Source organism: Camelina sativa, chromosome 16 (assembly GCF_030686135.1).
Source record: "Camelina sativa cultivar CO46 ecotype springtype chromosome 16, ASM3068613v1".
NCBI classification, from domain to species: Eukaryota; Viridiplantae; Streptophyta; class Magnoliopsida; order Brassicales; family Brassicaceae; genus Camelina; species Camelina sativa.
In genome coordinates this window covers 26,616,629-26,637,125 of record NC_141895.1, presented here as the reverse complement: position 1 = coordinate 26,637,125, position 20,497 = coordinate 26,616,629, and the positions used below count along the sequence as shown (strand labels likewise).

The following is a 20,497-nucleotide window of genomic DNA, read 5'->3' as shown; positions in this document are numbered from 1 at the left end:
GTACAAACAATATACTAAGCCATTAACTCAAAATTCTAAATATAGTCTCCATTTTATAAAAAGATTAAGTGGTTCAAATTCATCCAAATATAATTGACAAATATTTTGTTGACTCCATTACTATTTTTCTTAAATAGAAATATCTTTTACTCCTATATTTTTATCACTAAATATTACTTAAAATTTATTATATATTGGTTATGTAATACTACATTTTGCCATTGCAAAAAATATATCCAAGCAATTATATCTTTTTTCTGTAATTTCATTGTGAGATTTTTCATTCTGCAAGTTTTCACTTATTTCTTTATTTTATTATGCAATGTTACCTATCAAACGATAATGTGAATGTGGTACTTACATGAATTCATTATTTTAAAGTGTTATACATAATTATTCTTCAGTAAAAGAATATTAAGAAAGCACATAATTTTACAATTTTACTTTTGAGAGCTTCTTATTGTTACTCTTCTACCAACAAAGGAAATAATTAAAAAAACAAAGAAATAATATAATCAATTATACAGTAATTGGAAATTAATATATATTTACTCCTCCATTCCACAAATAGTATAATTTTAAGGTTTTATTCTGTTTTACAAATAGTGTTGTTTTATATTTCGAATGTAAATTTGAAAACTGAATCTCCTTTTATATAATTTTATTAATTAGAAGACAAAGCTTTTAAGTGTAAATCTATTTATAAAAGATACGTACAAATTTTTCAAAATGACACTTTTTGTTAATCATTATTTGAGACTATTATAAGAAAATTTGTTGGCAAAACAATAACAAAAAGGGAAACTTGTCCCCAAAACATTAATAGAAACCAATATTTGATATATGAACATTAATAGAAAGTCAGGTAAATGGTATCTGGTCGACATTTTGTTAAGTATATAGCATAAATTTTTGTCTGTTTGTTGACCAAAAAAAAAGTCTTGTTTTTTTTGGTTCTTGACAAAAGAAAAAAAAACATAATTTAATTGGTTTATATATGCACAGTGCCGGTCGAGAGGGGAAGCAACCTAAGCAAAGGATTGGGGTCCCAAATTTTTTCATTTTTTTTCTTTAATAATTAAAGCCTTTTTTTAAGTTTTATTTGATTAAGTCTCTAGAAAAAATGCTCAATTTTATAGAAAATAAAGAAATTTTGTCCCAAAATTCAGATTTTAGTATGAATTTGGTTCAAAAAAATTAACTTTTGGTCTGAATCTATTAAAATTAGGTCCAATTTTTTTTTCTTTAGTATAAGAGGTAAAAAAAAATTTGTTCTAAAGTCTCCAAACTGGATTGTACATAGGGCATCCGATTATACCGGATCGGCACTGTATATGCATCTATTATTTTTTTCTAAGTTTACAATTCATAAGAATGCATGCATGCATGCATAAAAAATTAAAAAGATTAAACCAATTTCTTTTCTAAACTTGGATTAATTAGAAACGAGGGGTGCTAGTATTTTGAAGGGAAAGGTTCAATAGTTGAAACAAAATTCTCATTTAGTAACTATTATCAACTCGTACACTTTGTTTAATTTACCTTCTATAATTTCCATTTTTTAGGGCTTGTTGGTGCTGGTCTTCCGCCAACAAAGGAAATAGGAGACATTAAAAGGAAAATAATACTACTAATAATCAAATTAAGGGCAAGGAGGAAGTAAATGACCATTAATAAATATTAAATAGTCATATTAGAGGTAATATTGTTGGCCAAAAAAAAACGGGAAAAAGGCAAACTCGTCCCTAATCTTATATACATACCTTCACTCTCAAATCTCAAGTTCATTGGAGTCTTGTGGGTTGCCATTTTTAGGTCTCTATAAATTCAAATGTTCTGTTCAATTCAATGCCTTGCCAGACATCTGTTCCCTTTGCCATGTAAGAGAGATAAAGAAAGCGACAAAAGCCATAAAGAAAGGTAAGACTCTTTGAAAGAGAGAAAGATAAGGTTTTCTCTTATCTTCTCATCAGATCTTTGTTTCTTTACTCTCTTTCTTTTTCTTTTCTTTTTTTGCTTTTTTTGGTTATGTTTTTTTCCTCGATTTAGACATTATAAAAAAACCCTAGATTTGATCTTCCAAAGGGTTATCTTAACTGGAATCTCTCTTTTCTTATCATATATGTATAATCTTTATCTCTCTTGGTTCTTTGCTTCTCTTGTTATAAAACTCAGATCTGACACCAGATGTCTCACTCTTGTTCCTTGTTTCATCTTGTAGATCTCTGAAGTTGGATGGATTGTGTGAGTGAATAAGGTTGGGACAAAAGAAACGCAAAGAAACTGACAGAAGAGAGTGAGCACTCAAAGGCAATTTGCATATCATTGCATTTGCTTCTCTTGCGTGCTCACTGCTCTTTCTGTCAGATTCCGGTGTTGATCTCTTTGGCCTGTCTTTGTTCTCTTTGTCTCAATCTCTCTCACATATACAATCTCTCTTTCTCTTTCTTGTTCATCTCCAAATTAAGGTAAAAAGAGACGATCTAAACGATGGTTTGTTCTTGTGTATAGATGTTGGTTCGATCTGCTTGCATGCTCGATTAGACCTTTAGCCTTTAAACATTCATTATATTTTAAGAGATGGGTATTATCGAAAAAGCTTAATCTATGAGTTAACGCGTGGTTTAGTTAGATTAGCATGGTAACCTAGTTTTTTAATAGGATGGTCCTTAATTTTTTCTCGATTCATGTATATATTAATTATATCGTTTCTTTTTCCTCTCTGTCTCTCTCGAGGCGTTTTAATCCCTAGTAGTTCCCTTTGTATATATACTTTTATATATCTATATATATGTCATTTGATTCACGCGATCATATCATCTAATTTTGCGTGTTGCAAGAGTACTGTCATGATATTTGCATTATAAGAATGAGTCGTTGTTCTTCTTGTTATTTAAATGGTTTGCTCGTACATTTTTATTCCATGAGGTACATGATTAGCTTATTATTTGACAAAAAAAGTTAAATGGTAGTATATCATTAGTTGTACTTAACATTTATATATATATATAATATTTGATTCCATGTTACATTTGTGAACATGAATAGTGTGAGAATATTCTTTTTAAGGGTTTGGTTTGTTAGATTAATTTGAGAACATGTTCCTATGCAACTGCTTCAAAAAAAAAAACACGCATTTTGTATGCAAACTAATACAACCCATAATGTATGAATTTGTTGTATTGGTGCCACATGTTGATGTGTCATGTCTTTCCGCTTTTGTACTGTTAAATGCTGTTGAATTCTTTTGGTGTTTGTCGAGAAAATATCAACACTACAATTAATTTGTTGTCCTACTGTTTGCACCTTTCATTTTTCTTGGGTAAGTGAGTCGTTGGACTGAAATCACGATGATTATGTGGTCAAATATGTGTGTGTGTGTATATATCTTGCAGGAATAAATATATGTATCTCTTTGCAGTTTGGTGATGATTGCATCTTTCTCACATCATCTCTAGCTTTAATTGAAGTCAGTATTGATATTTGTGAATCGATTGTGAAATTTAGAAGACAGTGGACTTTGTGTTTCTGTTTGATCATATGCTAACGCAAACGTGAAAAAAATAAGAAAATTAAGAGCCGAGACCTAGTTCATTGAGAAATTAAACCATTTTTAGAAATACAATTCGTTGAAAGAAAAAGACTAAAGCATTCTTCTTTATCACCAAGTTTCATCAACAAAACTTATTTTTCTTACAAGTCTTCCATTTTCACCCAATATATTCATTCCGAGAGTCAATTAGTTTTCTTTTATGTAGCTGTATACAGTTATACAATTTTAAGATGTACTCAACAGTCGGATATTTTCTTGACATGTTGAGTTTAATCAACAACACAATTTATATATTAATTTATTTTATCTAGTTCAAGACATTTTCGAAGCTCCATATAAAATTCTTCTTAGCTTAATTAACTTTCTCTAATTATATCATATGGATTGATCCGTATTTTGGCAGAATACATATAGATACACTCGAACAACATTTTTAGGTTTTTTTTATCGGGACAAAAGCTAGGTAATTGAAGTTAATCTTTAGATTCTTTTTGAAGTAGAAACACCTAAACATTTGGTCAAAAAAAATCTACGTAATGCAATATTTAAACCTTTTCGGTGCAAATGATGGCTTATTTAGCTGAATTTGGCAAATCATTTCACTCTGATTACGGTATACTCACAATCAACTATATATATACACGGTTTAATAGAGTTGGACTGATTAATGATGTCCTACGAAATTCATGGCATGGTCGGGTTTTGGTAGCTAGTTTGGACGACCTAGTGATCCACAAAATACAAACAAATCGGGCATGCTTTGGTAGCTAGTTTGGACGAGCTAGTGATCCACAAAATACAAACAAATCGGGCATGCAGCCCCATATGTATCTAGCCATTAGCCATAAAACAATGAAATAAGCGGTTGTGAAACTACCTTGTTACCCTTCGTTTTCAGTACATATTTTGTTATAGTATGAACTTGCGTAAGAACAAAACAAATTTGGCATTAATCGTGGGTCCAAATCATGACACATATCACAAAGTTTCTTGGATTTGTTATTTAAGTTCGTTAAAATGAGTACTTATATCTTAGCCATATATAAACTCCCCTGTCCGATCCATTCATTTTCAACGAATCATTAGTTCTTGTTAGCACATAACATCAAGTGTGGCGACTGGTAGAACTGATATTTTTTTCTCCCTCTTCTTTATAATCTTGTTACCACAAGTGAGAATAAGATTTACCTTAGTTCTTTTTTCTCCCTATATTCAAATTTCGATTGTGAATGGTGCATGCGTAAATGTATCAGATTTCAAGTATCTACTTTTATCATGAGAATTTGTTTACATGTACCTAATAGCGAGAAAAAACTCAGCAAACAAAAAAAATTCAATTACTCGAAGTTTGCTTATATTTTTCTAGTTGAATTAGGAGAAAAATATGACTATTTGTTATTCTTATATCTTGGCTACTCGTTCATTATAAGACAGTGATTTTTTTTTTGTTGTTGACCATTTATAGCATTTTTGGCAATGAAATTTAAGAATTAATTGAGTTATGTATTTTTTTTTTTTTATGTGAAAGTATTTGATCTACGATCTATCTTCATTTTAGTTTAGATAAAGGTGGCCAAAATCAATATGTTATAAAATATCGGTTAGATTGGATACTTTAGGAAGGAAGAAAGTTTGTAGGCGAATTATGGAAACCTTTTTCTAACAAAGAGAGTTTCAGCAAAACATACTTTCAAATTCAATAAACAACGGCTACATGCATTCTTTTAAATATGACTATAAATCGGATTGAATTTGAGGATTACACATGAAGATTTTTCTCTATTTTTAATAAGTCATTCAGGATTTTTGGCCAATATTTTTGCCTTTTTTCTTCATATGGAAATGTACTCGAGTTAATGAAAATCATTCATATAAATAAATGATAGAAACAATTGAGCAAAATTGAGTTTTTTTTTGTAGCGTTGTGTATGAAAAATATGAAGAATCTTACAACGCAAGATGCAAAAAGGAAGATTTGGTAGCTACTATTACTATTGTATGAGAGAGATTAACTTTCCGATATGATCTTCCAAAGCATGAAAAATATGGGAGAAAAGAAAGAAAATGAGAAAATCCTCTATGAAAAGTCAAAAAAATGTTTAAAAATTATTAAAGGGCCAAGTAGAAAAGGTCACATCTTGCCTTACCAAAAAAAGACAGTTCATTGAAATTTTATCGGGATAAGTTACTATTTTTAATTAATGCGTATCCACATCAAAACATGCGTAGCATTAACGGTGATTCCACGTCAATTTCATGTCGTCCAATATACAAGAGGATTGGGATTTACTCTTCTTATTTATACTCTACTAGTATATCAATACTTAACTCTATTCTGAAAACTCTTCACAACTTATTATAGTGTCAGAAATACGCAAGAACACTATTATAACTAGTTGAAGAGGACTTTTATTCTGGACATAGTTAAAAAAATACTTTTAATTGAAAACTGTATGACTCAGTGTCATAGCTTGTAATGGTCACTATTCATTTTAATTGAAAGCCCTTTATCAATATATATATATATATATATATATATATATATATATATATATATATATATATTTGATGTCAGAAATAATAATTTAATCTTTTTAGAATGTCTTATATATAATTTGAAAGAACAAATTTCACTAGCTTAAAACTTATAAAAAGAGGCATTCAATTCTTTCTTTTTTGGATATATGTTCTAATAATTTATGCAAATCCTAATGCGAAAAAATTCCTAATGTTTTTATATTGTATTTAGAGTGATTTTTCCTCTTATTCTTTTATCTTTGCATCTTCCTAATTAGAAATGGCCATTCACTCTTTAGTATTTCTTTTACATGCTTTACTTTGTTAATAACTTAATATATACTTTGATCATACTAGTCTTTAACCATGTTTTTCCATTTTTAAGCACTCAATACAAAGAGCAAAAAGCCGATCGAGTAAAACTGAATTCAATTTCCGGATTTAGTTTCGCTTCGCTTCTTTTGGCTTCGGTCATGTTTTATTGCGCTGGCAGAGCTTATGCACATCAGTTTGTTTAGATAAGGACAGAACATTTCTTCACAGTTCACTTAGTCGTCGCATATCAAACAAAGTAGATAACACTTATAAATTAAATCATTTCTGCTTATAAATATAACAAGTCACAAATTTTCTGACATAAGTATCCTCACATATACTTGTAACTAGTATAACAAAGTGCAGAGACAATGGAGGAATCAAACCGTACTGTCTTGTTCGACAAGTACGAGATCGGAAGACTACTCGGCACCGGTAACTTCGCCAAAGTCTATCACGGAACAGAGATCTCCACCGGCGATGACGTGGCAATCAAGGTCATCAAAAAAGACCGCGCATTCAAGCGTCGTGGCATGATGGAGCAAATCGAACGTGAGATCTCCGTCATGCGTCTCCTCCGTCATCCCAACGTTGTCGAGCTCCGTGAAGTGATGGCTACAAAGAAGAAGATCTTCTTCGTTATGGAGTACGTCAACGGAGGTGAGCTTTTCGAGATGATCGATAGAGACGGGAAGCTCCCGGAGGATCTAGCCAGAAAATATTTCCAACAACTGATATCTGCGGTGGATTTTTGCCACAGCCGCGGTGTTTTCCACCGGGATATCAAGCCGGAGAATCTGTTGCTTGACGGAGAAGGCGATCTCAAGGTTTCGGATTTCGGACTTTCCGCTTTGATGATGCCGGAAGGGCTAGGTGGAAGACGTAGCAGCAGCGATGACCTTTTACATACACGGTGCGGGACGCCGGCTTACGTTGCGCCGGAGGTTTTACGGAATAAAGGATACGACGGAGCTATGGCGGATATTTGGTCGTGCGGGATTGTTTTGTATGCACTCCTTGCTGGCTTCTTGCCGTTTATCGACGAAAACGTCATGACATTGTACACGTAAGTATGCCTTGACCGGGTTTTGGGTTAACCAATTCAAACCGTTTAATTTTTTTTATTCATTTTAAAAAGACAAATGAGAACTTAAAACCAAGGCTGTCCACTTTGACTTGGATTTCCAGATTCTTCTCAATTAAAAAAAAAATATGTATTTTGTTTTGATTAGGTCAATTATTTGAATAGGACAATTTAACTTATTCCAATAGATACAAAAATGAACATTGTTATGTTATCAAAGTGTATATTAATTTTGGGTATATTAATTCGTTATGTTATCCAAATTTCATGTCAAATAGTGACAGTATTGTTTCTTGTTTGGTTATTACTTACTAGTATTGTTGAACCGGAATGTGAACCAATCAAAATCAAAGTTTTGTTTCTTGCTTGATTTGAACATTTTCGCGCATTCTATAATAATAAAACAGGAAGATCTTCAAGGCTGAATGCGAGTTCCCACCGTGGTTTTCCTCAGAATCTAAGGAACTAATCTCAAGATTGCTTGTGCCGGATCCTGAACAACGCATTTCAATGTCGAAGATCAAACTGATTCCATGGTTCCGAAAGAATTTTACACCACCAGTAGCTTTTTCAATCGACGAAACAATCCCATCTCCACCGGAGCCACCAGCAAAGAAAAAGAAGAAAGACAGGTACGAGGAGGAGGAAGACGACGGAGTTTCTCCAAGATCTTTCAACGCTTTCCAATTCATCACTTCAATGTCTTCAGGTTTCGACCTCTCCAACCTATTCGAGATAAAAAGGAAGCCAAAGCGGATGTTCACATCCAAGTACCCCGCGATATCCGTCAAGGAGAGGCTGGAGAAGGCGGCTCGTGAGATGAACATGAGGGTTAAACATGTCAAAGACTGCAAGATGAAGCTACAAAGGAGAACAGAAGGCCGTAAAGGGAGGCTCTCCGTGACGGCGGAAGTTTTCGAAGTTGCTCCTGAAGTCTCTGTCGTCGAGTTCTGCAAATCCTCCGGGGACACTTTGGAGTACTACCTCTTCTGTGAGGATGACGTTAGGCCAGCGCTTAAAGACATTGTCTGGTCTTGGCAAGGTGATGATGATGAAGATGAGGTTACCACTAATGATAACTGAATAATTAAATAATTCTTCATGAGCTGTAATATTCTGATTTTTGGCATGGGATGTGCGAGAGCGAGACTGTCTTATTGTGAAATTGCATATATATATCGACAAGAACTTTTATAAGTAACAAAATAATAATGTTTTTTTGGTTCTTTATTAAATAATATATTACTTATGGGAAGGTATAATACAAGCAATAACCGGAAACTTTATGTCACAATTTCCAGCTATTTTTACCATCAGTCCTCTATATGCTCTCTCATAATCTCATTAGCAAAAGTGTTTAAGCGGCAAGCAACTTCTGGATGTCTTTCTGTAAAACAGCCGAAACAAAATTGTTTGGTCACAAACCCTGAACCAAACCACCGCTATGAACCGAAACATGAAGTATCTATCCCTTAACCGTACCTCGATTTGGAAAGGGGATGTAGTGGGAGGGTACCTCTCAACTACCTTTCCCTTTTTATCAATTAAGAACTTCTCAAAGTTCCATTTAATGAGACCACCTAAGAATCCTCCTGCGTTTGATTTCAAGAATTCGTAGATGGGCGCTGTGCTCGGTCCATTCACGTCAACCTGTAGGAATCTCAAAACTTTATTCTAATCTGCAACCAACCAGAAAAGAAGAGTGAATGTTTTTAGAGATTATCTTTACCTTATCAAATATAGGGAACTCTGCTTTAAACCGGGTGCAAGCGAATTGTTTGATCTCGGGATTTGACCCAGGCTCTTGGCCACCAAACTGATTGCAGGGAAAAGCTAGAATCTCAAATCCTGTAATCAGAACAACAGGAAAGGTTTGTGATGTGCTAGTAGTATTGTCTTACTCACTACAAAATTCATCGGAAAACAAAAAAATAGACGTTGATTGGTTATGATGCCCTTGCTAAATGCATAAAGACAAGATTCGTAATCTAAATGAGTTATGAAGAGCTGATGGATTGAGATTATCCATCAACCCAACAAAGATACTGAATTGACTTGCAGTTCAAAAGTTGCAGAACAATTCAAATTCAATATATTAAGTTGAACTGCGAACTAGTAACATTGGCAGTAGCAAGAATAGGACCGGAACATATTGATTGACACAAAGAATGATAGATACAAGGATCTATAGAATTAGAGCTCACCTTGGCTCTTGTATTTCTCATACAGATGTGATAGCTCTGAGTAATTTGATGATGTGAGACCACTGTTTTGTTCATAGAAACACAAATCTTTAACATCAGAAACCTCTACATGAACTATGAACAGAAGAAATCGCAATCAAGAGGATGAAGAAAGATAAAAAAAAAAAAGTTACCATCTTGAAGCGACATTGACGATCAACATAACTTTCCCCTTGAATTTGTTCAAAGCAACATCATTCCCATCAATGTCCTGCCTCCAAAATACATCTCAGTTTTTTTTTCAGATTTAGTAGAATCAATCACAATAACCTAAAAACTCAGTAACAATATGAATCAGTAAAGCTTTGTTACAAATTTGAAGATTCCCCCAATTTTTAGTAAAGAGGCAGACACAACCCTAAAGAAAAGAGTAAAAGAAGCAAAACCTTAACGGTGAAATCGTGAACGGTCTTCTCAGCAGCAGCTCTAGCTTGAACACTGAAAGGACGAGACTTGAAGAGGAACCCATGATTAATCGGGGATTTTAGAGAAAACCCATTACTCAGATTCGCGAAATTGGACACCCCGGTGGAGAATTTGAAGGAAGGGATGACAAAGGTTGAAGATGAATTGGGTCTCGAACTGTTGAAGACTGTAGAGAATGGTGCGTAAGAAGAAGAAGAAGCAGTCATAGAAACCATTTTGGTTTACCGGAGACGAGTTTAGTTTTGTTTGCTTTCGACCAGTTAAAGGATACACTCAGAGCTGTTCGGCGAGAGACTCGAGAGCCTTTTATATTATTAGTGCCAAAAACATATTAAAAAATAAAACAGATTTTGAGCCATAACTTTTTTTTTTTTTTACCTTCAATGAGGTTCTATACTTTAATCCTTGATCCTTTTGTTAATCTTATTCTCAATTACTTTTTTTAATTAATTTATAGATGAAAGTTTATTTTATTCTAGTGAGTGATCAAAATTTGATTTTTTTTCTAGTGAGTGATCAAAATTTGGGTTTTTTTTTTTTTTACTTTTTGTTTATTGTTACTGTTCGAGTAATTAAAGATACCGTTATAAACACAATAACAAAATTGTTGATATGTTGCAAACATATTTCGGTACTAGATTTTAATCCGCGGTACACCGCGAGACAATTTTTAACTAAAATTTTTTAAATTTTATTTATTTCTTATTTTTTTTCTTTTTTTTGTTTATATTGTATAATTGTATTTTGAATGTTAATTCTAGGATTTCACCCGTATACCTTCAAGATGATTTGTTTTTTACAGTCGTAATTAAATCAACTTTATTTACTATTTTTAGATTCAACTCGTTAATACATATACAATAAAATATTAGTCTAGTTACATGAAAAAAAATCCTAAATTATCATATAAATTACATGATTATCATGCTCATATATTACTCTATTAAATCATTACAAAGTATATAGAGCATTTAATAGTCACTTTGGAATCAATTAAACAATTATCATTCAACAAAAACTATGAACAACTTCGCCAAACGTATCTCTTTCTTTTCTCCTCCTCCAACATATTTTCCTCCTCTGTGGCCTCAACATAGGCTCCTTTAATTTACTCTCAATTGTTTGAAAAGATATACAAATGGATCAAAGCAAAATCCTGGGGTGTACCAAAAACCGAAAAGCTTGGTAAGTGCAAAATGATAGTATATATACAATAGTAAATATAAAGAGGATACTTAGAAAGGTGGGCAGCTCACCGTGAGCTAAACTCAAAATTGGTTTCTTTCTCAACTTGTATTTGTGACATAAGTACATAATTACATGGAGTCTAAAACAAAAAATTGGTGGAGATATGAAATAAATCAAACAAAAATATTTTGATTATCCACTAATCGGAAGGTTGCATGTTCATGTGAAATCAATTTTTTTTTTCAAATAAATCGATTTTAACCCATCTAAGATAAGAAAAGAAGGGTATTAGAGATGAAATAAAGAAAGCATAAACATTTTATACCAATAAATTAATAAAGGAATAAGTGTGCACCTGTTTATCGCTAAACCCAAATTACGTGTCTCAACCGGGAAGGTTACTTGAAGTATATGAATTGATGCATTTTTGTATTGCTATTGAGACGTTATTTATATAGTTCTTTGAAGATGGTAAAATTAGATGTAATATGAGATCGATAATATATTGGTAAGCAAGCAAAAAATCTAAAAATATATATGACAATTTTGAATTAATGCAAAAGGTTTATGATTAAGGCAACAAATATTTCATTAAGTTGTTATAGTAATTAATTTCTATACTATATCGAGTTAATGTATAATACGAATAAGAAATGTAGATTTGATTTCAGTTTTTTTTTTTAATTAGTTTCCATTGGCTATATTGTCTAGAGTTTATTAGTTTATGTTTGCTATAATTGAATGATTGCGGAAATAATATTTATTAGGTGTGTAAATATCACACTAAGGACTAAAGTTGTAAATAAAATAAAAAATAATAATCATAACTATAAGGGCAGAACCCAAATTATACTTCAAAAATGTCATGCAGAACAATATTCAGTTTCTAAAGGAGATATATACATAAATAAATGTATTTCTTACTTACAAAGTTATATATTTGCTAAAATTTGATTTTCTTAATATGGGTTATCGTGTTTATGAACGTTATTTTCGTCATAAGTATAATCGAGAATGTAATCTTTTGTTTCTCAAAGTCCCTCGATTTACATTCAAGTATCATAAAGATGTATTAAAATAAGTTTTGAACATTTCTTCTCGATCTCTTAAATGATGGTGTTATGTTGCATATGGCAATAAGCGTAAATAAATTTGATCGATTAATATAGTTCCATTAATTGAGTTAAGTAGGAATGTTATTTTAGGAAAATTTATATGGGTTAATTAAGTAGAAATGTTATTTTAGAAAAATCTGTAGAGGTTAATGTTGCAAAAAACAAATTAAATAAGATAAATTTTAAGAGCATAAACCAAAATATACTTCAAAAATGTTAATATAGATTCGGTTTATTAGATTCATAAAATATTGCTGGATATTTATCAAACCAAATGACATAACAATAAAACTTAAACACCGGTAGCATCTTGGAAAAGCTTTTTGTTGATATTTCTACTCTAAATTTTGGAGTGTTCTATGTTATAACTTTTGATAAACCCGCGATCAGATCTAGGAATAAAAGGACGACCACAAGTTGGATTACACATGGAAATGAACATAATTGAGATCAGTGATGGGAAATAGAGAGAATGGTGATGGAAAGGAAAATTGATATATACAATAGAAATTCTATAAATTAATAATCGGTAAATTAATAATCTTTATAAATTAATATATTTATTCGGTCCCAAGCTGGAATTACTGTAATTTTGGACATAATTCAATTAAAAAATAAGATAATATTTTTTTGAAAATTCTTTGTAAATATATGGTTCCATCAATAATAGAAATTAATAATTATTTAAAATTATCTAAATATAGGTATATATATACACATTAATTTTTATTAGAGTTCATTTTTAATATTTTTACTATATAAAAATCTTTGAGTACTATCTTCAAAACGTGATAATTGTTATTTTCATTTTAATTGATTTTACAAAAATATTGTAACGATTAAATCTTATTTTAAACTTTTTTTACCAAATTAGGAAAATCTCTTTAAAATTAATAATTATTAATTTATCGAGAAATTAAAACCTCTATTCATTAATAGAATTTCATGGTCCCAAAGTTATTAATGTATAGAGGTTTTACTGTATTTTGTGATACCCGTTTGTCTAGAGTTTAAAAGAATTGATTTGACTATTTATGTTACCAAAATACACTTATCTATTCGGTTAGCAGTCTTCAAAGAACTCCACACTTAAGCATGTTTGAGCTGAGAAAGTTTCAGGATGGATGACTTTCCAAAAAATTATTGTTTGAACTATGCTAGTAAAGACAAAACATATGGAAATATTATGTAATGATTTGTAGAATCACTAAACAAATCTTTAAAAGCTCTCGAACTTAACAAACTAACTGTCAGATATGGATGGACCCACATGTTAGAAGTGGACATAAGACCCTTCATACAAAGATGGAAGCATTACTATGGACCATGGAGGTTATCTTGGTGAGAAAAATAGATTGTCTAAATTTCGAATTGGATTGTGCAAGCTAGTTGCAATGGTGCAAGATCATGAAGAATGACCAAACTTCTCCAACCTCCTAGATGAGTTTCACCTGTTTTGTACCTCCTTTCTTCTTTTCTTATTATCTAAGATTTCTCGCTCTTGTAATTTGCAAGTTGATTGTTTGGCTTATTCAACCAGATCGTTTGTTCATATTGTCACTTTTGAAAACTTTTTTCCTTCGGCTTATTCAACCAATCATGGAGTTTTATTTTAATTAATTTGTGGTTGATTTTAAAAAAAAATGTATAATAGAGAATTTAAACCTAAAACAGAATTTAAACCTAAAACAGAATTCTAAAAAAACAATTTGAAATACTATAATTGTATCAAATATGTTAATTTAGGAAGTTTGGAGTGTGTGATATATTTGTCTATAAAACTTATTTGAGTACTATTTAAATATATTTCTCTTTTGTTAAATGCCATGTAAAAGTGGCATATGTTCATTTGTGTGTGCAATTTTTCCCTACCATAGAAGAAAATATTTTCTTGGTCTAATATTCTTTTTCTTTTGAAGAAAATCTAATATTTATGTTTTAATATTTAAAATACACATAGCCAGCCACAAAAAAACGGTTTATATGAAAGTTATGAAGATGACAATTTACATGGAGGAAATCCACAATTAGTTAAATTCTTCTGTAATATGATGATAATCACAAATGTATTCTTGAAGCTGTGATGATGAATCAAATAACAGCTGTAAAGATTACAAATCTCAAGTTTTTAGTTTAAGTAGTTATTGTAACGAGTAACAAGAAAAATGGTGTGACCTTAAAAATAAAAGAAGACACTTTTTTGTATTGGGACCTTTTTTTATTTAGCTTATCTTTTTTTGTCCTTATGGATTGAATTGTACATCTGATCTCAAGTAAATTTTTCTAGTGGTTGGTTCTGTTCCTTTTTCTCGTCCCGATCGAGTTTTATTCTCCTAAAACTCCAGAATTTGGTCTTGAAGATCTCTCAAAAGGCTCTTCCTTTTTTCATATTTCTTATCCAGAGATGTAAGTTGCTACTAGCTTCCGCCATAACTATCTGAATCTTTTTTTTTATCGATCCAAGATAGTCAAATATTCGCATCTGGGTCAAATCGATTCAAACCCTTGTTTTTAATCGATTCTGAATCATGTTCAAGATATTAGATTTGTGTAGGATTCTGATTGGGTCAAGCTAGGTTCCTTTCTTGATTCTGTTTTGTTGAGTAGTTCTGAGTTGATAGGTCAACTCTGAATCTTGTACAAGTCAATGAGCTAGAAAACGGATTGTACAAGATTCTGAATTGTTCAAGCTAGCTTTTTTATTTGTTTTTTTTCTGGGTTTTGGATTGTGGAGACAAGAGTGATGTTGTTCTTTTTGGCAGAAAGAGATGGGTACATACCTAAGTTCTCCGAAAACTGATAAGTTATCAGAAGATGGTGAGAATGATAAGCTCGGATATGGTTTAACGTCTATGCAAGGTTGGCGTGCTACCATGGAAGATGCGGTGAGTCAATAACTATTTTCTTCTTGTTGAACTTATGAAACATCTTAAAGTTGAAACCTTGCATCTGTGTACCTGACTCTCTTGATTGTAACTGGTTTGATTTTACTAGCATGCTGCAATTCTTGATTTGGATGATAAGACATCTTTCTTCGGTGTGTACGATGGCCATGGAGGTTAGCAATTACTGTTTATGCTTCTAAATCGTAATCTAGTTCAGTTTAATTTAGTTTGAGATTCTTTTTAAGCTAGAATTTGGAAGCTAAATGGAATGAAAGATTTATCAAAGTACTTAGGGAAAGGAAGTTATTCTTGTGATTCTTGACCATGGCAAAGACTTGGAAACTGTTGCTTATAGTATATACTTTTGGTACATTTTTCGATGTTTCATCCTTTACATTCGTTTTTCATATGAAACTTAAAGTAATTTCTATGAAATGTTGTAGGTAAAGTTGTTGCAAAGTTCTGTGCCAAGTATCTACACCAGCAGGTTATCAGTAATGAAGCATATAAATCTGGAGACGTAGAGACATCTCTTAGAAGAGCATTTTTTAGGTTTTACTTCCTCTTTGACATTCTTGTATATTAATTTACTTTTACAACAAAAGAGTGTTCCACTGAAAAGCGTTTATTGTGAATATTGTAGAATGGATGACATGATGCAAGGACAACGAGGTTGGCGAGAGTTAGCTGTACTCGGTGACAAGATGAATAAATTTAGTGGCATGATAGAAGGATTTATTTGGTCACCAAGAAGCGGTGACAACAATAACCAGCTCGATAGTTGGCCTCTTGAGGATGTAAGTATTCTCATAAACTTGCTTCACTTGGCTTCTCCCGTATTCTGTACATGATTGAGTTGGGACCTCTAAAGCACCCATGCCTTTGTTCTTATCCAGGGTCCTCATTCTGATTTCACGGGACCAAATTCTGGGTGTACAGCATGTGTAGCTCTTATTAAAGATAAGAAGCTCTTTGTTGCAAATGCTGGTGACTCACGTTGTGTGATATCAAGGAAGGCTCAGGCTTACAATCTTTCTAAAGATCACAAGCCTGATCTTGAAGTTGAAAAAGAAAGGATATTGAAAGCTGGTGGCTTCATTCACGCTGGTCGAATCAATGGAAGCTTGAATCTGACAAGAGCCATTGGTAAGCTTTTTTTTCTTTCTCTGCCACTTTCATTACTTGGAGATTTCTGTTTTTACATGTAATCTTAATCGAGACATCCTTTCTTCTTCTTCACAGGTGACATGGAATTCAAGCAGAATAAGTTTTTACCATCTGAAAAGCAAATGGTTACTGCTGATCCAGATGTAAACACTGTAAGAATCTAACTTTTTAGTGTTTACCGCTCGATTTTGTTTTTTTAAACCTGACTTGTTATTGTATCCTCTCTTCAGATTGACCTATGTGATGATGATGATTTTCTTGTTGTTGCATGCGATGGAATATGGTAAAAAAGATTTCACTAATTGTTTCATTTTCCACATATATAATAAGTTAGTTTCTTGATGATAATTTGAATTTATCTCATCTTCCTCAGGGATTGTATGTCTAGTCAGGAACTAGTGGACTTTATCCATGAACAGTTAAAATCTGTAAGCTAATCCCTTTCCTTCTACTCTCTCTCTATTACAGTTTTTGTTCCTGCCTTGGTTTGTAACATTGGTTAAACCTTTCAGGAAACAAAACTTTCCACGGTATGCGAAAAAGTTGCTGATAGATGTTTGGCTCCAGACACTGCGAGTGGTGAAGGTTGTGATAATATGACGATCATCTTGGTTCAATTCAAGAAGCCTATCCCAACCGAGACGGAACCAGAAGAACCCAAACCAGAACCAAACCAGGATGAGCCGAGCTCGTCAACCTAGATATCTTTAAAGAGCCAAGAGGAAGAAGATTTGTGAAAGTCTCTTTTATCATTGACTTTTGGGTTCAACATTGTAAATCCTTTTGAGTGGCTTAGATTCGAGAAGCTGGCGTTTTTTTGGGATTTCAGTTTTTAACTCTCATTTTCCAGCTTCTGGTATGTCACACAGACCTCTTGTTTCATCGGTTCATGTAATCAAAAATGACTTTGTATAGTCGTTTCAGATAGCTTTCTTGTTGATCATATAGTTTCAAATTCACATGGACATGGCTTCTTCTGATGATGTTTTCTTCTATAGTCTCATAAAAGTTAGAAAATGATACACATAATGCAATCTTGATTTAATTTTTTGAGAATAGTTTTTTTTAACCAATATGTTTATAGATTCTTTTTTGCTTTCCTTTTTAATATTTTCTGGCAATCTTTTTTATAATTTTCTGACAAATCTTTTTTTTTAAAAGGCTTAATTTTCTGACAATCTTGACGAGTTATAATAAATTAAATTTATAATAAAATAGTAGCGATGAGCCAAGTACAACGACCACTTAGCTAACACAACATGTAATCATCATAACAAAAGAAACTAAAAGAAAAAGCTTTTCGAAACCAAAAGCTCATCTTAAAAAGCAAACCCCAAACCACATGGTTCCAAATTAGAACCAAGCCCATAGACCAAGAACAAGACCTAACAAAACATGACCACCACCAAGCCTAACTGAGCCACTTGTAGGAGCTGGAGCCAAAGCTGGACCATCTTCAAACTCAACCGGAGAAGGAGCAGGAGAGATGACACTGTGACGAGGACTAATCACGACGAGGCTCAGCTTCTGACCTTTCTCACAGTGACCATTAGCTCCACTAATGAAGTAAAATGGACCAGACCTGTCCAATTTCACCTTAGTCTCTCCGTCAGTGTAGTTAGCCAAAGAGTTCGTAGTGTTGCAGCTGTTGTAAGCTTCTTTTGTTACTTCCAAAACCGAGTCTTTACCAGCTTCGTACCGGAAAACTGAAACAAAATACAGAAGTGATTATGTCAGAAACAGAGCATCTTAGTTGAAAACAGAGCATCTTAGTAGAAAACAGAGCTTCTTAGTAGAAAACAGTGTATCTAGTAGTAAGGACAGAGTATTTATGAATCAGAACAAATTTTTATCGTGTTTTTGAAAAATGAACTTAATTAGATTAGTAGATTATGAACATATAGTATTTTTTAACCTTTCAAAGATAGAATAAAAAAGGGGAATCACTTAATTCCCCCTTTTCCTGCTTCCCCGGCTGACACAATATTTTTTATCATTAGATCTATCATTAAAATTTTCAATTTGGTCTATACTATATAAAATAGAAATATAAGTTTTTTCTTATTTTATTTATTTAGTATTTCATCAAAATTGGAAAAAAAAAAAAAAAAAACTCAAAAGCTGGGGAGGAGAAATTACCGATAAAGTCGCCGACTTTGAAGCGAGCTTTTTGAGCCCACTCAGTGAAGGAGTAAGAAGAGGAAGGAGGGATCTTCCAGTCACCGTATTTACCACCGACGGTGACTTCATTTGCAGCGGCGAGAGAGCATAAGAAGATGAAGGAGAAGATAGCTAGGGGAAGCGTAGAAGAAGAAGAAGCCATAGAGTGAAGATGGAAACAGAGTATTGAAAATGTTAACTAAATAAAGATCTACTTAGTTGTTTGGGTTTTTAGAGTGGTTTTGGAGATTGTTGAAGTTTCGAGGAGGTTCTAGTGATGTTTTATAATGGTGCAAAATCGAAAACTAGCCGTTAGATTATTTACTTTTATTTTTTTGTCAAGAAAGAAATGAATTTTGAAATGGTAAAGAAATGTTGTTACTGTAGCCGTTGGGAAGAGGTGTTGAGTGATGTAACCGTTAGAGAAATTTTGAAACGTGTAATTATGGATACTGACATGTGTCGTGTGTTGTCAGCCATGCTATTGCTATGAGTGTTTCTCGTTTTCTCGCTCTTTTAATTTTGACAAATTAATAAAATTAAAAGTAAATAAATATCAAGAAAAAAACGAAAGTAAAAAGTGAAATCCAGTCATTCACCCGTATAGAAACAGTGTATTGTTCGGTAATACGAAAGACATATATACCTTTTAGGCTTTTACAATTTCGGATGTATTGTTTGGGCCCAAGAGATTTATTTTGGCACAAATCAATATAAATTTCCAAATTTTTAACAAGATTTTTTTTTTTGTAAAAGACCAATCGCCGAAGGAAGGGAACTGTTCGGGAGGTAAGATCCCTCAGGATTCAGGAACTTTTCGTCTAGTATGCCGCTCTCGTAATGATGATTTATTTTAGAAGCATGCAAAAATTCACTATTCGAATGCGAAAAAAACATTAATTTAGATCAACATGAAAACCTAACTACATTGCCAAAATTCATATCATATACTAGATTACGCCTTATTAACACTATCCGGTTCACTACACTATTGTTAGATGATGTGCTCTCTGTTAACAATGCTTTTTCTCCCGTTTAAACAAGAAAGTAAAGGAATCCCCACAATATATGATCTTTCAACTACAAAAAAATATGGTTTGCTCGAGCTACTGGATCTAAAATGGTAGAAGCAGAAAACTATACTCATAAGTAAAATGCAGTCCTATGATCAATCCTGGCCCAATAATATTTAGAGTCTTAGCACAAAAGTAATTTGTTTTCACCCTTAGAGCACCCACATTGTTTAAAACCCCTCTCAATTTCTCATATATAGTATTTTAATTCTTTTTAATATACTTTAATCATTTACTTAGATTTTAGTTTTAAACTAAAAGATTTGCCTAATTACATAGAACCACATGTCAAATGAGTTTCTAAAAAAATTCTTAATCCCTCAAAAGAGAAACATATTTTATTCTCTTTTATATATGCTTTATCATTACTTCTAATTATTTAAATTATGAGATATATAGTGAGACCACCGGTATGAATGCTCTAACTATATATATATACTAAAATTTTAGTATTTGGTCCTATTTTTATTTAAAAATATTGGTTTGACTCCTTTTTTAAGTTTATTCTTAAAAAAGATATCATAATTTGCATTTAAATGTTAAAAAGTTATGCTTTATATAAACCGTTAAACATTAATAAATTTAAAAAAAAACTAAGACCATCACCAGCACAGCAACCTACTAAATGTTTCCTTAAAAAAAGTATTATTTTAATCATATATATATTTATTATTTTTCATTAATAGCTTCCATTAAAAAGATTACACATTTCCAATTTGTTTTTATGTAAGCAATTCAAGAAACGATTCTCTACTTTTTCCCTTCTTTCTC

General features: G+C 32.1%; 4 protein-coding genes and 1 long non-coding RNA gene across 6 annotated transcripts; 3 read left to right on the top strand and 2 right to left on the bottom strand.

Annotated features, from left to right (window-relative positions):
- The first annotated feature begins 1,786 nt into the window (after positions 1-1,786).
- LOC104752144 (uncharacterized) lies at positions 1,787-3,578 on the top strand. 2 transcript variants are annotated; one of them, XR_002035989.2, is made up of 2 exons: positions 1,787-1,920; positions 2,222-2,814. It is a non-coding gene; the product is annotated as an uncharacterized LOC104752144 (long non-coding RNA). The 2 variants fall into 2 exon arrangements; XR_015583927.1 differs by lacking the exon at positions 1,787-1,920 and adding an exon at positions 1,946-2,124 and having other exon boundaries at positions 2,222-3,578.
- Positions 3,579-6,692: 3,114 nt separating this feature from the next.
- LOC104752142 (CBL-interacting serine/threonine-protein kinase 16) lies at positions 6,693-8,704 on the top strand. The gene is made up of 2 exons (XM_010474209.2): positions 6,693-7,451; positions 7,877-8,704. Exons 1-2 carry the CDS (start codon positions 6,757-6,759, stop codon positions 8,550-8,552), a joined length of 1,371 nt encoding a protein of 456 aa, XP_010472511.2. The 5' UTR covers positions 6,693-6,756; the 3' UTR covers positions 8,553-8,704.
- Positions 8,627-10,456, bottom strand: LOC104752143 (phospholipid hydroperoxide glutathione peroxidase 1, chloroplastic). Its single transcript, XM_010474210.3, has 6 exons — positions 10,099-10,456; positions 9,847-9,923; positions 9,674-9,735; positions 9,199-9,317; positions 8,952-9,119; positions 8,627-8,856 (listed from the first exon to the last, which is right to left on the bottom strand). The coding sequence occupies exons 1-6, from the start codon at positions 10,351-10,353 to the stop codon at positions 8,827-8,829; spliced, it is 711 nt and encodes a 236-aa protein (XP_010472512.1). The 5' UTR covers positions 10,354-10,456; the 3' UTR covers positions 8,627-8,826.
- Positions 10,457-14,399: 3,943 nt separating this feature from the next.
- LOC104752141 (putative protein phosphatase 2C 21) lies at positions 14,400-17,452 on the top strand. The gene is made up of 10 exons (XM_010474208.3): positions 14,400-14,847; positions 15,204-15,326; positions 15,436-15,499; positions 15,770-15,878; positions 15,970-16,123; positions 16,223-16,472; positions 16,569-16,645; positions 16,724-16,776; positions 16,867-16,921; positions 17,006-17,452. The coding sequence occupies exons 2-10, from the start codon at positions 15,210-15,212 to the stop codon at positions 17,192-17,194; spliced, it is 1,068 nt and encodes a 355-aa protein (XP_010472510.1). The 5' UTR covers positions 14,400-14,847; positions 15,204-15,209; the 3' UTR covers positions 17,195-17,452.
- A 227-nt stretch (positions 17,453-17,679) lies between these two features.
- LOC104753985 (early nodulin-like protein 14) lies at positions 17,680-19,012 on the bottom strand. Its single transcript, XM_087490546.1, has 2 exons — positions 18,633-19,012; positions 17,680-18,199 (listed from the first exon to the last, which is right to left on the bottom strand). Exons 1-2 carry the CDS (start codon positions 18,814-18,816, stop codon positions 17,847-17,849), a joined length of 537 nt encoding a protein of 178 aa, XP_087346672.1. The 5' UTR covers positions 18,817-19,012; the 3' UTR covers positions 17,680-17,846.
- Between the last annotated feature and the right edge of the window lie 1,485 nt (positions 19,013-20,497).

Coding starts and splice junctions, on each gene's coding strand:
- LOC104752142 (XM_010474209.2), top strand. CDS start 6,757: ATGGAGGAATCAAACCGTACTGTCTTGTTCGACAAGTACGAGATCGGA. Junction 7,452..7,876: donor AACGTCATGACATTGTACAC/GTAAGTATGCCT, acceptor ATAATAAAACAG/GAAGATCTTCAAGGCTGAAT.
- LOC104752143 (XM_010474210.3), bottom strand. CDS start 10,353: ATGGTTTCTATGACTGCTTCTTCTTCTTCTTACGCACCATTCTCTACA. Junction 9,736..9,846: donor GTCAATGTCGCTTCAAGATG/GTAACTTTTTTT, acceptor TGAACAAAACAG/TGGTCTCACATCATCAAATT. Junction 9,120..9,198: donor AGTTCCCTATATTTGATAAG/GTAAAGATAATC, acceptor AGATTCCTACAG/GTTGACGTGAATGGACCGAG.
- LOC104753985 (XM_087490546.1), bottom strand. CDS start 18,816: ATGGCTTCTTCTTCTTCTACGCTTCCCCTAGCTATCTTCTCCTTCATC. Junction 18,200..18,632: donor CAAAGTCGGCGACTTTATCG/GTAATTTCTCCT, acceptor ATTTTGTTTCAG/TTTTCCGGTACGAAGCTGGT.
- LOC104752141 (XM_010474208.3), top strand. CDS start 15,210: ATGGGTACATACCTAAGTTCTCCGAAAACTGATAAGTTATCAGAAGAT. Junction 15,879..15,969: donor CTTAGAAGAGCATTTTTTAG/GTTTTACTTCCT, acceptor TGAATATTGTAG/AATGGATGACATGATGCAAG. Junction 16,777..16,866: donor GTTGCATGCGATGGAATATG/GTAAAAAAGATT, acceptor CATCTTCCTCAG/GGATTGTATGTCTAGTCAGG.